At 39.0% G+C, this 13,222-nt stretch overlaps 2 protein-coding genes across 6 annotated transcripts; one reads left to right on the top strand and one right to left on the bottom strand.

Moving 5' to 3' along the window:
* Nucleotides 1-2,711: 2,711 nt before the first annotated feature.
* Nucleotides 2,712-10,250, bottom strand: LOC107222609 (dynamin-like 120 kDa protein, mitochondrial). 2 transcript variants are annotated; one of them, XM_015662039.2, is made up of 18 exons: nt 9,970-10,250; nt 9,189-9,432; nt 8,765-8,900; nt 8,408-8,539; nt 7,768-7,812; nt 6,920-7,006; nt 6,668-6,825; nt 6,406-6,569; nt 6,003-6,267; nt 5,662-5,853; nt 5,357-5,541; nt 5,075-5,236; nt 4,801-4,988; nt 4,503-4,717; nt 4,117-4,374; nt 3,758-3,958; nt 3,444-3,648; nt 2,712-3,358 (listed from the first exon to the last, which is right to left on the bottom strand). In XM_015662039.2, the coding sequence occupies exons 1-18, from the start codon at nt 9,996-9,998 to the stop codon at nt 3,294-3,296; spliced, it is 2,931 nt and encodes a 976-aa protein (XP_015517525.1). In that variant the 5' UTR covers nt 9,999-10,250; the 3' UTR covers nt 2,712-3,293. The 2 variants fall into 2 exon arrangements, with proteins under 2 accessions (XP_015517525.1, XP_046592984.1); XM_046737028.1 differs by lacking the exon at nt 7,768-7,812.
* Nucleotides 10,251-10,619: 369 nt separating this feature from the next.
* Nucleotides 10,620-13,183, top strand: LOC107222614. Of its 4 annotated transcripts, none has more exons than XM_046736551.1 (6): nt 10,620-10,813; nt 10,953-11,024; nt 11,135-11,325; nt 11,542-11,712; nt 11,800-12,810; nt 12,866-13,183. In XM_046736551.1, the coding sequence occupies exons 3-6, from the start codon at nt 11,152-11,154 to the stop codon at nt 13,055-13,057; spliced, it is 1,548 nt and encodes a 515-aa protein (XP_046592507.1). In that variant the 5' UTR covers nt 10,620-10,813; nt 10,953-11,024; nt 11,135-11,151; the 3' UTR covers nt 13,058-13,183. The 4 variants fall into 4 exon arrangements, with proteins under 4 accessions (XP_046592507.1, XP_046592506.1, XP_015517532.1 ...); XM_046736550.1 differs by having other exon boundaries at nt 10,953-11,028; nt 11,138-11,325; XM_015662046.2 differs by lacking the exon at nt 10,953-11,024 and having other exon boundaries at nt 11,139-11,325.
* The last annotated feature ends 39 nt before the right edge of the window (nt 13,184-13,222 follow it).

Raw genomic sequence — 13,222 nt, 5'->3', positions numbered from 1 at the left:
TGAGGTGAACAGAAGTTTTGTGTACCAGCTTGATTTCGTCAGAAAAATGTATAAGATTTATGAAAACTAAAATATCCTGTACCGTTTCGACGGTCAAATTACCTGGTTGACGTCATGGTTGCCTGACCTATCAAGTTGCCTGGTAGAGATCATGCGCTGAATTCATTATTCACATTTTTAAACTTTCTACGATTCATGTTTCTCTATTCTCTTCCCGGCTCTCTGGACCTTCTTTAAGTTCTGTACTAGTTATGTCACCCTAGGGAGTCCCTAGGGGGTGATCGAGGGGATAGTCGCGTCTGTATCGAGCATCCGCCGTATGTATCGGTGATGCTTATGTGCCTAGTATCGCACGTGGAGGCACGTGCGCCGAAACGCCAGCGTTGAGAAAGAATAATGGTCGATGGCGATCAGCTGCCAGCGAAATGCCACAAACAGGAGTAGGATTCAAAGTTCAGGAAAAGCGATAATCGCCCGGAAAGACGCCTGGTCGCTCTTGAATCGTCATTCCGACGCGCTCAGCCCTCCGATCTCGACGCTCGATAAGGTGATGATCGATGATTCGTGGGCTTTGCCACGGTTGCCACAGGCCAAGATGCCTAAACTAGTGGAAAAACGGGAAGTAGTCGGACAATCAAGCGACTAGGCGTCTGGCGAGAGCGGAAAGTGGTAATACACGGTACAAGTACGGCAGGTTCGAAGTTCAGTGCGAAAGTAGTAAGCGGCGTTATGGTAAGACGCATCCGTTATCGCGTCGAAAAGTAGAAGGCTACCGTACGAGTAAGGCACAGGTAATAACGCGCATTCGAGCGCCTAAGGGCAGGCAATTACAGCAGCACACGTCGCCTTATTTCAGGCAAGACTGTTGCATCCACAAAATTCAGGTTGTTGGCTTCCAGGCGCTTCCTTCACTACTTTCTTATGAAACGAATAATGCAAAATTATTCTCGCCATATTTTAAATTTCTGTATAATTTATCTCGTTTTCGATCTATATAATGTATACGCAAGTTCATCACTTCTGATATCTGATTGATTGTGTCTTTTTCAGTCCATATGCAAAACGCAGATATTTTCAAACATTCTTTGAAATTCCTTTCATCAACTAGTTACGGATATTCTTCTTTGATTTGTGATTTAGAACATAAATATACACGCAATGTCTCTTTGCTTTGTACGCTCTTGCTCTCGTCCTTTACGAGATCCCTCACCTCATTTTTATACCCGCAAGGGAATTGATCATTCACAGCAGTGACTACCCTCGCTTCGTCGCTTCATCAGGCTCCCTTTACGGCCGTACAGTTACAGATACGATACTTATGACTAAGAATTTGGATTTGAATCCGGGAATATTCATGCCGCAGGGAATACCGATTCTTTTTTTCCACTTCCGTTGAAATAACGCATAATTTTTCATACATCCAGTTGACAACGACAACGTGGCAATTGGTTTTGACAGTATTATTCATACTAAAGTCAGCTCGTTGATGATACTCTGAATTTCTCATTCGTTACTACGACGAAGGACGATGAGTTACTGCACGCGTCGAGCCGCCATGGGAAGCCTTTCAACGAAATTTGCACGAAGAACCAAGTGTCGATGTGCTGAAGTGGGGTGCGGTGCGAAACGAATTTACGTGACTGTGGAGCTCGTAATACCATCTCCGTATACCATCTCGGGCTCAACGGTCGCCGCTGTCTGCTCGGTGAAATGAAATCCATAACTACCTCGTAAATTCTGACCCAAATCGCCTCGGAATTATCGCCTCGACGGAAGCAAAAAAAAAAGAAAATTACTTTCATTCTCCGCCACTGTCTGGGGTAGCACCCACATTGCTCCCCATCGATCTGGAGCTGCGATGTAAAATTTAACGCGAATTCATTCTATTTCTATATCCCCCCCCCCCCCCCCCCCCCGTCCCTGCCGCATTAGATCTGTTACTTTAGACTGCTAAGGCTAGTCTCAAGCCACAACTTGCATATCCGATTTCGATTTTAAGAAACTGGATTTCGAACAGCGCTTGAGGAGAGATCGCCAATTTTTCAAATGTTGCATACTTAACCCATCAAATGAATTTTTAAAACTAAAAATAGTTACAAATACGAAAGGAAGGAAAAGCCGAGTTTAGACTCGATTAGATATTGTCGATTATTCTTCAAACTATGGCAGTATCAGTTATATTTTTACTAGACATTTTTACTAGACATCACATAAGCTTGCGAGACTTCGCCCCGAGTTACGAGGAAGTAAACTGGATCAGAAGATAAGGGTTTGTTTGAGGTACTACGAGAGTAGACGAGCGGCGGAATATGAAGCGCTTGTCGAAAAGTGCTTGAAAGCATTTTGCAGTTTTTTTTTGCATAAGTGTGCGTTATACTGTCGAGGTTTATCTATCGGTCGAACTCAATTTGCAAACTCCCAAGTTGAAAAGATACGCCAGTTTTTGCTACGCGCAAAAAAAAGATAACGTTGAGCATTTTAATTTCTACTTTTCTGGGGAGACTATTTAAAGATTAAAAACTGTGTTGAACTACAGTTATCACTTGTAAATTTCAGTAATCCAAAAAGTCCCAGCGCACTGATTACTGTTATTACACGTTTATCGCATGGACACAATTTCTTTAGAAACAAATTGCTGCTTTTTTCAATCAACCATTCGTTGATTTAATCAATCCGATTAGTTGATTACGAAGCATTAATTTTACGTCAAGTAGAATGAGAAACATGATTTATTAGCGTATCTAGTGATCTAGGTGATACAGCGACAACAAACTCATACCTGAAAACGGTAAAGCTTCACTGTAATTGAATAATTTAAGATATTTTATTATCATATTAGACAACCTGTGTACATCGCGCAGCCTGTTCGGTAACCACGTATTTTCCTAGCTATTCTCGATATCGGTTAAATTAATTTTAGACTTTTTTTACATCATCCCGGCAATTGTAATGAGCGAAAATCTCTTCGTTCCAGTCCGGTTTTTGTCGCGTATTGTTAGGCATCAGGCGAAGTCATTCATATCGAGAAAACACCGGCATGCTCCAGTTAGATGAAAGCTTGGAATTCGGTGGAAAAATGATAGCGACGCCACCTCGCCCGAAGATACAGATATGCACACGCGCTTCTCGTCCAGTGAGCGCTTCGAGAACGGTCAAATTACCGCAATTGATATAATTATACTAGACTCTAAGCACGCACACAATTGTCAAAGTCTTTTCGAGCGTCATTGAACGCGTTTCACAACTTCGGATTATCGTTGGTTCAATTTCACTCGCTTCTTAGCCTAATCCTTTCACTTCTCCTTGTTCAAAGCCTGTATAAACTCCTCTAGCTTCTCTTGGATCTGTCGCACTCGCTCTGAAAAGAATTTAAAATATACACGGTGAAAATATTACAAAAACATGTATTACAATCACCGCCCAACAGCGAATTAGAAACATACTTAATTCTTCCGCCAGAGTAACACGTCTTCCGGTCAAAAGTTTTTGCTTTATCTCAGCATCTTGGCTATAATCTTCGAGTACGTCTTTGATTTCTTTGTCCAATCTACGCGCTTCTCGGTTCATCACTTGTTGCCTAAGCGCGTTAGCAGTCACCTTCAGCATCTGTTGTATGCGCCAAAACAGCACCACATCGTTGCACTCCACCTATTAATGGCAAAAATACCTTTAAGCATCAACTCAACATGGCCAAGAATCAATTGAAAAAGAAGGTATTGCATTGGTATATGTCAATTGTCACGTATTTGGCACGCACTTCGTTCTCGTGACCCGTATGGTAGAGATAGTATCCCTTTCTACAATCGTAAGCTCTTGCCAAGCTTTGCTGTAGGAAGAATCTTCTATAGACAGGATGCCACGTTTCCCTGATGAACTCATTATCCACCTCAATGCCGTTACGTTGCAAGTTTTTCCTCACTGCCGTCAACTCGTCCTGTGTCAAGGTCGGTGTGTGCTTCTGGAAATAGCAGAAAAATTTGTTTACCAAGTGCGAATTTTAAATATGCAATAATCTCAATCCAAACAGATATCGAAAAATAAACTAAATAGCTCTTGGTCCCAATATCATCAGATATTAGACTTTGCTTTAACTGAAGATTTAAACGATCCGGTTACCTTGTCCGAATAAAGAATCTTATCCAGCTCATTCTTAACGGATGTTCGTTTCTGCTGTTCTTCTGTTTGGCTCTGCCAGTACAACCAGCGTTCTTTTCGTCCAGGGCCGAGCATGTCATTTAAAATATGTTCAGTGCTTTGTAATTTTTCTTTCACTGACGTCTCTAAAAATTTGACTGCTTGGTCCCAATCTCGTTTGTCATTTACACTCCGATCCTCGAGAGTATTCAACTGGATAACGCGTAGCATTTCGGATGCCTGAAAAGTGAAATAAAATATAAGTTTGCTGTGTTAAGGTATTTTTTTTTTTTACTAAACCTACATTTTCGACACTCTATCACATTCAGTATCGTGAAACGACATATTGAAAAAAAGTTTCACAGTACCTTGTCCTCCCAGGAATGCCTCTGCATCGCCTCAGTGACCACCGTATTCTTTAAATTATCAAATATGTCGTCATGGTCAGGGCTAAGCTTTGCCTGGTTCATGAAGTGGTAGAATTCGTGCTGCAAGCTTTCCCAGCCACATTCAACGCTTCGCGCAGGTAACTGCTGCTCAGCCCATTGTCTGAGCTTTATATCAACAGTCGTGTTGAAAGTCCCTATAATCAAAGAAGTTATTTGGTTATAACATTCACAAATTTTTCAAATCTCTTCACCCCACAGAAGGAGAAGTTTTTCGAACCTGGATTCCCGGTCTGGGCTGCGGGCATGTAGATGTTTTCGAAAACGTGCATGCTGACCTTTTCCCAAAGACAAGACATCAGGACTTCTTCCCAATGCCTCGGAGACACTTGAGACAGATTTACTATCTCATCTAAGATTTCACCCCGTGCTTTCTCGAACAGTTCATCTCTGTCGAGCTCTCGCAATCTGATAACCATGAATGATATCAATAATTTCAATATAGACTCGACCTTGTTCTGAATGCTCTCTATATATTTTCTTTTTCACATTACCTGGGGAAATTGTTCTTCCATTCAGTTTCTAAATTAAATCTAGTGGCTTTGAAGGCATCGGCCTGTTGTTCCACTGTTTCTCTAACCATTTTCCAGAAGCACTCGGCCACTGCCAAGCTTAAATTTCTGGTAGTCACTTGACCAGACATCGCTAAACCGTCTCTGTTAGGTAAATATCAAATTTATTACATAGGTTGAAAACGTTGATACCTTAGAAATCAGATGGTGAGTTAAAGATTTATTTTGATTTCTAGCTTTTTTTTCGTGTACTGATAAACTTACTTAAAGAGCTTGGAGTTTCTGAAAAATCGTTCCTCGTAATCTTTGATGGTCTGTATGGTGTCGTCTTGTCGGCCACGGCCAGTCACAACAGCAAAGTATCCCAACGCCTTCATGGGAAACAGTTTTCCAGCCAAAATCTTTCGGAGTCTATCTGGATTTGTCAAATTTTCTTCCGCCAAATCGACCTGCAACAGTGAATTCGATTATTTCGATTGAAACAAGTAAAGTTTGAACGTTGGGTCACTAATTTCGAGCAACGAGCAATTAATTTTTGCCATACAGAGTTCAGAATAATAGAAGCTTGCCTTTGTGAGAACGAAGATAGTTCTCTTTCCTGTAGGATCCATTTGCGATACGAGATCTGTGACATTGCTTCTCTCTGCATCAACAGCACCATCTTGTATGCAAAGTATAATGGCATTCGGATTGCTCATGTACTGTTGGGTCATTTGGCGAATTGAATCTCGAGTATCTTCCGACATGTCGACCGTGACTGTCTGTTGCAAAGTATAGAATATTTCCGGGTTAATAATTGATTATTTTTCGCCTTGAATGGAGAATTAATCCGGAATCCCAAGTGAACTGAGACGGCGTAATTGTCTCGATAAATATTCATGCTATTATTGAGATAAAATGTCATTCTTACGCTAATGATTCCAGGCAAATCAACTAGCACCATGCGCTGAAGACCAGGTCCCTTTACAGTCATTGAAATAACGTCATGACTGACTGTCTTCCCATTTTTCACGCTGTTTTTCATACGCAGTTCCACTTCTTTTCTTAGCTCAGCTAATTCGGTCTCTTTGGTCAAGTCAAATTCCCTAGAACTATCTTTGAATTGTGCTATATGGTAAGGACCTTCGCTTAGAGTCACTTTAACCGGCGCTCTTGTCATCATTTCGCCACCACCTCTGTTTGACAAGTAATAAACAACTACTTAAATGAAAGTTGCTTTGAATTAATATACTTTCATGTTTTCACTTAATTTAAATGGCATGCTGTTACAAACTTCGCAATGTTTAAATCAGAAATTGTTAGTTTAGAAGCACCTGGGGAAAATCCGCGCCTGCGCTATCATTTCTAGAACGGATGTTTTTCCTGAACTCTGATCACCGACTACTACAACTCTGGGCAGATGATCGGCAGTTGAGTATGTGCTGTCATAATCACTGAGCTCATCAAGAACATCACTGTACATGTCAATCAGTGACTTCTGAAAGGTATCAACAATGTTAACAAAAGATGAACAAAAACCGAACGGCTCATTTTTTCCTGCCCCGTTCTCTGATTCCATCAATATTAATTGATTACCTTGATTTTGCGATTGTTGAGCTTTTGATTTCCGCGCAGTAACATTTGTTTGCGTAGCTCTTTGTTTTCCCGCTCGAGCCTCTCTAGTTCACGTTGATACTTGAGCTGTATCTGCATTACCTCTTCCTGCATTGCATCTAGCCTTTGCTGTGACGTTTCTAACATCCCAATAAAAATGAGGATTTGAATTATAACGGAAATGAATATTAGAATGAATAAAGATGGTATTTCAGATACACAAAGAACACTTACGAGCTTTTCTTCGCTCCTCTTCGATATTTTCGTTGATCAATGGACGAGCAAATGCTACAGAATTTTTCGACAATTCTCCCTTGGCATCTTTTGATAGAACAAATATTTTTTTGAGCATATCGAATAAAGAAATTTTGCGAATACAGCAATCATGAAAAATGTTTCAAAGAATATAAGAATTTTCCGTACGTATGCAGTGTGATTCAAAAAAATGTTCCAATCTTCGGGTATACAATCTGGATACTCTGAGAAATTTTTTGTAATACATTTATCATATTGAGCATGAATAGATTTGATTGACTCCAGTGTTTTGCGGATTATCATATTTATTTTAAATGACATCATTGCATAGGCATTGGAGTTGCACTATTTTAGGGACAATTTAAAGATTTTGGTTCATACATGGAATATTTCTAAATTACAGAAAAAAGTTGAAGTCTGTGAATTTGGAAAGAAGCCAACTTTTTGGATGCATAGAATAACATTGGCATCTATCAAAAAGTTGAGGAAACTTCAATACTGGTAGGTACCCTAGAATCTGGTAAATTGTTCAAGCGAAAAAGTCTTGACCTGGTTCATAAGATAAAACGACCTCTGGTTTTATAAAAGTTGGTAGAAGAGTACTTTAAATAGGTGTAAGTCTTTGGGGAATCACGATTGAGCTGAGAAAATATACGATGTTGATGGGTGAAATAACATTCTAAAGTAGTGCGACTCTGCCGTGCTTGAAAACACTATACAAAAAAATAATTCACAGGCAATATTAGATTCACAGAATTGACAATAAGATCTTACGTTGAAAATAAACAATGTACAATAGATAGATAAATTGCCAAGTTTTTACACACCTGAATAAACTTTGTTTGCTACCGCAGCGATTGCTTCGAACACACCTGAATGGAAAAGAGGAAACGATAAATTAATGAGTAATGCAGATTATATCCGAGGCAAGTGGTACGAACGAATTAACAAATCAGTCCTATTTGAAACCAGGAAATGTCTTAATTCGTGACATTTTCAGAGGTTTGAGAACAATGTCTCAATTCTCGAACGAATGCCTGTCACAGCATAACCGATTCGAAAATTTTGAATCCTCGTTAAAAATAGGGTGAACAAATAGTGAACTGCAAGCCAGCTGATTATCTTAATGACGACAAAATTTCTAGTCCTAACAATTTACTTATCTATTGTAAATGAATTATTCTCAAGTACGATATACTCTTGTGCAAACTCGTGATGGTTACAATGCGTTCAAACTTAAAAGAGAAATAGATGTTAATTGGATTGGTAATGGACGATGTAATGGGTGAACGAAAAATAACGAGATTAGTCTACGGACATGCAATGATTGATGAACTGCCCAGCCAGTCGAAGAGCCTTAAGTTTTTAGACTCAATATTTCTTGATGGTACAAGCGATGCTTTGGAATTAAACACGAGGAGAGGAGCCAGGAAGACCTAGGACAAGAAATCCAATGCACGGACTCACTCTTCATTGGATTCTCAGTCGTTGGGGCATCTGGTCGGCTCTCTGCTGCTTTGATAGCGTCGTCCAGCCTTTGGTTAAACCAGTCCTTATATTCCCTGTACTTAGATTCTCCAAGTTCCTTTATACGTGGGTCTATTTTTTTTATATCGGGTTCATATTTAGTCTTGGTTTAGCACCCTTGTCATCATATTTATGTTTAAGAATTTATTATTTTTAACCAAACAGGGCTATTTCTGATCAAGAATTTGAAAACATGACGTCATTGTCAAGATGACGTATCTTTATTCTTTAATTGAACACGAATGTGGAATTTAACTACGGTACTTAAGTACGCAGAAAATGTGAGAAATGACTCACCGATTTCTACTTTTTCCGAGATGTTGTCCTTCATTGTTAACAGCGAGCCACGAAAGTCTTGCCACTGTTGTTCAGTTGGCATGAGACTGTCCACCCATGTCATGTCAGGAAGACCTTCCTTCCATTGTTCATATTTCTGTGATACCAGAGTGGAAATATTAGATTTGGCAAATACTTGATCATTAATATCAATTTATAAAGTTAATGAAGCGGATGTTTAACATTTGTTATAACTTGGTACAAGAAATCATTAAAACACTTGAAAAAATAATGTCACCAGCCGACCCTGTGGTTCATTAATAATTTTCATTGATATGGCTCAGTTCTATATCTATCTGCTTCATCTTGACTTAATACCATAACATAAACAGTTTGCTAGAAATATTTAGAGCATCAATGTGGACTGGAATTAGTGTCTGGTTACCTTTTGTAGAGTAATGCCTCCGCCGACGGCTCCTCCCAGCACCAAGTATCTAAGTTTAAGAGCTCCTCTGAGAACCTTAGTGATAATCATGGCATAGCCACGGTTTGAATAGATCAAATATCGCGGCTGTGGCGCAGCTAACAGTGGCCTGCTTATCCGTGCGATCTTCCCGAACATGAGACTCCGGGAACTTATTGTAGATATGGGATGCCGTGAGGATTTTGCTACGAGGAGGATTCCGTAGCTGTAAATTAGGAACAAGAAATAGTGATTTGTTAGAATTGGAACAGTGAATCAGTCTTTCATTAGAAACGAACAGAATTAATTTGGTACGAAGTATAGAAGGAATTTAAAGATGGGATGGACATCGAAGATTTAAGATCTTCACTGAAATGGGTTAATGAAATCGAACAAATTTACCTTTTGAAGTTTTACAACGACTGATAAAAACGAATTATAACTGAGCGAACCGAGCTGATTCAGTTTAGAACTGCAATTATGATAATTTGCAATCGTGATAGTTTAAAATTGATCACTTAGATCTTATTCACCGGAATAGTCATTCGCCGATAAATACATTGTACGTTTATACAGAAAATTGGACTGTCTATCGGTGCTTGGGCAAATTTGACATAACCTATTCCAGCCTGGACGAAATTTACGGGCAACTGATCATATGACAGGATTAGTGACGAACAACCGTCGGAGTGGAGGAAACAAAAAAAGAGAAATGCGCTTAAATGTTAAATTCCTAAATTCTTGGCAATTCTACTGTTCTTACCCAAATTTTCCGCATAATATCTGCTTCATGTTAACTGACTTTTTGAACTTGGAATAATTACTTCCTATTGATCACTGGAGTAAAGATACACTTTCACGCCGACATACATTGAGTATCAAATCACTGTTGTAAAACATGTATAAAACTCGTGATACTCCGAATCATTATTTTGTCATAATTGCTGATATCTGCAAAAGGACATTGGTTACGCGGTCGAACTTTTTAGGATTTGCCCGAATTTATGCTGGCCTTGAAGGCTATTCGGCCTTCTGCTTGAACCCGAATTAAGTTCAGAACAACGTCCTATAGGAGATTTTTGGAAGCTCAAGAGTGCGCAACTTCATTCGCCTATCTTGAATTTGACGTTCTGAAGTATGATGACGACTAGAGTACTCTTGGATATTCGTATTACTCATATTTATTTACAAATAATAGCAAAAGTATATGTGTTCAGAAATTTTTTGGGCAGTCGGGAAATTCATCTGTGTTTTTTTTTACTTCCTTTTACTACAAAATGGCATGACAATCGTACTAATTTGCGAAAATAAAATAAATACCCTCGAGTACTCTAGAGAAATTTAGACTAGGGAACTTAACAGTTACAAGTTGCCAGTAGGATTTAGCTCTAACTTCAGCCATTAGGAGATTTAAATCAAAGAAGAATAACTGTTGTGAAGAAAGACTTGTAGGACTGTAGCATCCAAGGACGCATATTTTAAATTCAGTGTTTATTTAATTTCTACGGAGGCTACGAAGGGAATACGACCGCAATTAGGCATTTGATTTTCTCACCTGTATGAAGTAGAGTAACACGCAGAAATTAAAAGTTTTCTATTTCATTCAGGTAATTATATCTTCCATAAGCATTCGTCAAAAAACCGTTGACAAATCGACCTCTCAGTCAACGGTACTTTCAGTTTTCGTTAAACTGTCAAATAACTCGTTGAAGTTACAACGTTTTGGATGTCATTTTTGTGTCACAGTTCATCCAACACTCCAAAAAATTTATTATTCACCCAACACTTGTCTAAAATTCGACAGACCTTTACATAAAAGTAAATACACAATTCGTTTACTTTCTTCCAACTGTTTCCAATATGTGACATTAGAAAGAAAAACTTTAAAAAATACGACCGTGAATCATAATATGATTGGTACTTTCAAGTAAGAATCAAAGCAAGCATGGGGAACTTTGCGAGTAAACTGTTGGGTCGCTACGCAGAGGAAGTAACAGAGTCAAAGGCCAAGTCTACATGTTCAGAGGAAACTGCCCCCTGTACTCCAGCAACTGTAAAAAAAACAGTACCAATGGATCCGAGATCAGCTTCAGCTGGTATTCCTCGCACTCCAATTGAAGTATGATATAATATATGAGAAATGATCTTGTAACTAATGTGGCGGAGACATATAATCAACTATTCTTTGCCACATTTAGTGATGTAATAGACGCAGTCATAAGGTTTTGTCCACATGATTATACATACATTTGATACCTTTTTTTGAGAAATGAGACGAAAAATTTGTTAAAAGTGCCAGAATATGTATCTAATTCTAGTGATTTTGACATTCAAGATCATTTACACACCACCGACTACACAAAGACGCCCGATTAGTGCCATACCACCGTACTTGCAAAAAAAACAATATCTAGAAACTGACTTTGATGATATTGCCACACATGCTCCTCGGAAAGGCTCTCCCACAATGCCACCAGCTACTGGCATTCTGTCCATCCCCGATTTGGTAATACAACCAAAAATTACAAATGTTTAGTACCGAATTAGAATTTTTCATCCTATGTATTACTAAATTAAAATATCACTATTTCAGAATGGCTCGCCAAATGTCAATAAGATGAATCGACCAACTATAAAGGTCGTTGCTGAAAGCCCGTTAGCTGCGAGGCAATCACGGGATACTGATACACTTCTCGACGAATTACGCTACAGAATTTTTGGACTCGATCCTAGGTCACCTGCCGCAGACTTCAGCAGAACTCCGATACTTTCACCTAAATCTATAAGACGTCTGAAGGCACGATCATTTGAAAATCTTAACAGGCGTGATAGTTACTTAGAAATGAATATCCCAAGCCAGACGAGACTATCTTACTGTGAAACTACCGCGAAGGATCGCATAGTAGAAGTTCTTGCATTGCCAGACATTGCGTTGAACCAATGCACAGCTTCGAGCATGCATTTGTCAATAAAAAATTTGGATATTTGTGATTCCGGCAGCACCAGTTCAGACACAAGTATAGAAACTATTTATGGAGATTGCGATGAAGTCACAGTTATACCCAACCCAAATGTTAAATTGGGACAAGACGTACATACATTGCCTGTGGCGTCCAGTTCAAGCTCTAGTATCGAGGTGATCGACGATTATCAGGATGTCTCTTGCCCAGCTCAGGCTGAAACAGAGGATTACCTACATAGTCCAGCAGACAACGTTAATCGCGTTTTATCTATCGCCACAAAAGCCCATGAAAAACAAAAGTTAGTTACTGAAGTTGAGAGAAGAGTTTCTGTTTGGATGGACTCTATATCCTCTAAGGTTTTGGAGACCCAAAACTGCAATGTACCAGACGATCTAACACCAGTACAAACTGATGTAAATTCACTACCGAATGAAGAGGTACTGATAGAATTTGATGACAATGAGATAATGAAACCCAAGATAACTCAAGCTACAAATGTACTCGATGAAACCGAAAAACCTAAAGTGACGAGGCTGGAGATGGCAGGTCGAAAAAATAACAATCTCGAAATAGATAGCAAGGTCTTCTTTCAGGAAAAGATATTCACTCCCGACGGGAAGAACATTAACCAAGCACCAAAGGTACTAAACTAAACTTCAAATTATTCATGATTCTAAAATTGAATTCTGCTTTTAGGTACGCACGCCTCTTGGTAATCGATCGAACAATCATGTTAAGGTGAAAAACATGGCCATGAAATCCCCACAGCAACTACTTCGAGGGAAAGTCATGTCTACTAAACTACATCAGGAAAACACGCCGCCGCGTTCAATAAAATCAAAACTTAACAGTACTCAGTGGGATCCCGATTCTACTTTCCTTATTTAAAGAAAAAATAGACTTAAAAACCATTACAAAACTTTGTGTGTGTAGTTCATTGTTTTAGATTTTATTATTGTATTTTAATTATAAGGATGGTAATAACTTCAATGAATTTGACAATAAGTCCTATAAACTGTGTATTTATTAAATTGAAATAAACTATTTTTATAC

This window comes from Neodiprion lecontei, chromosome 4, assembly GCF_021901455.1.
Source record: "Neodiprion lecontei isolate iyNeoLeco1 chromosome 4, iyNeoLeco1.1, whole genome shotgun sequence".
Lineage (NCBI taxonomy): Eukaryota > Metazoa > Arthropoda > Insecta > Hymenoptera > Diprionidae > Neodiprion > Neodiprion lecontei.
This window is presented reverse-complemented; position numbering and strand designations above follow the sequence as displayed.

Bases quoted from the DNA above. Each gene is read 5' to 3' on its own strand.
- LOC107222614 (XM_015662046.2), top strand. From the start codon at position 11,152: ATGGGGAACTTTGCGAGTAAACTGTTGGGTCGCTACGCAGAGGAAGTA. The intron at 11,326-11,541 runs GTATGATATAAT...TTGACATTCAAG, and splicing joins TTCCTCGCACTCCAATTGAA to ATCATTTACACACCACCGAC. The intron at 12,811-12,865 runs GTACTAAACTAA...TTCTGCTTTTAG, and splicing joins ACATTAACCAAGCACCAAAG to GTACGCACGCCTCTTGGTAA.
- LOC107222609 (XM_015662039.2), bottom strand. From the start codon at position 9,998: ATGAAGCAGATATTATGCGGAAAATTTGG. The intron at 7,813-8,407 runs GTGAGTCCGTGC...TTTTCCATTCAG, and splicing joins GACTGAGAATCCAATGAAGA to GTGTGTTCGAAGCAATCGCT. The intron at 6,570-6,667 runs GTAATCAATTAA...GATACCTTTCAG, and splicing joins TCAACAATCGCAAAATCAAG to AAGTCACTGATTGACATGTA.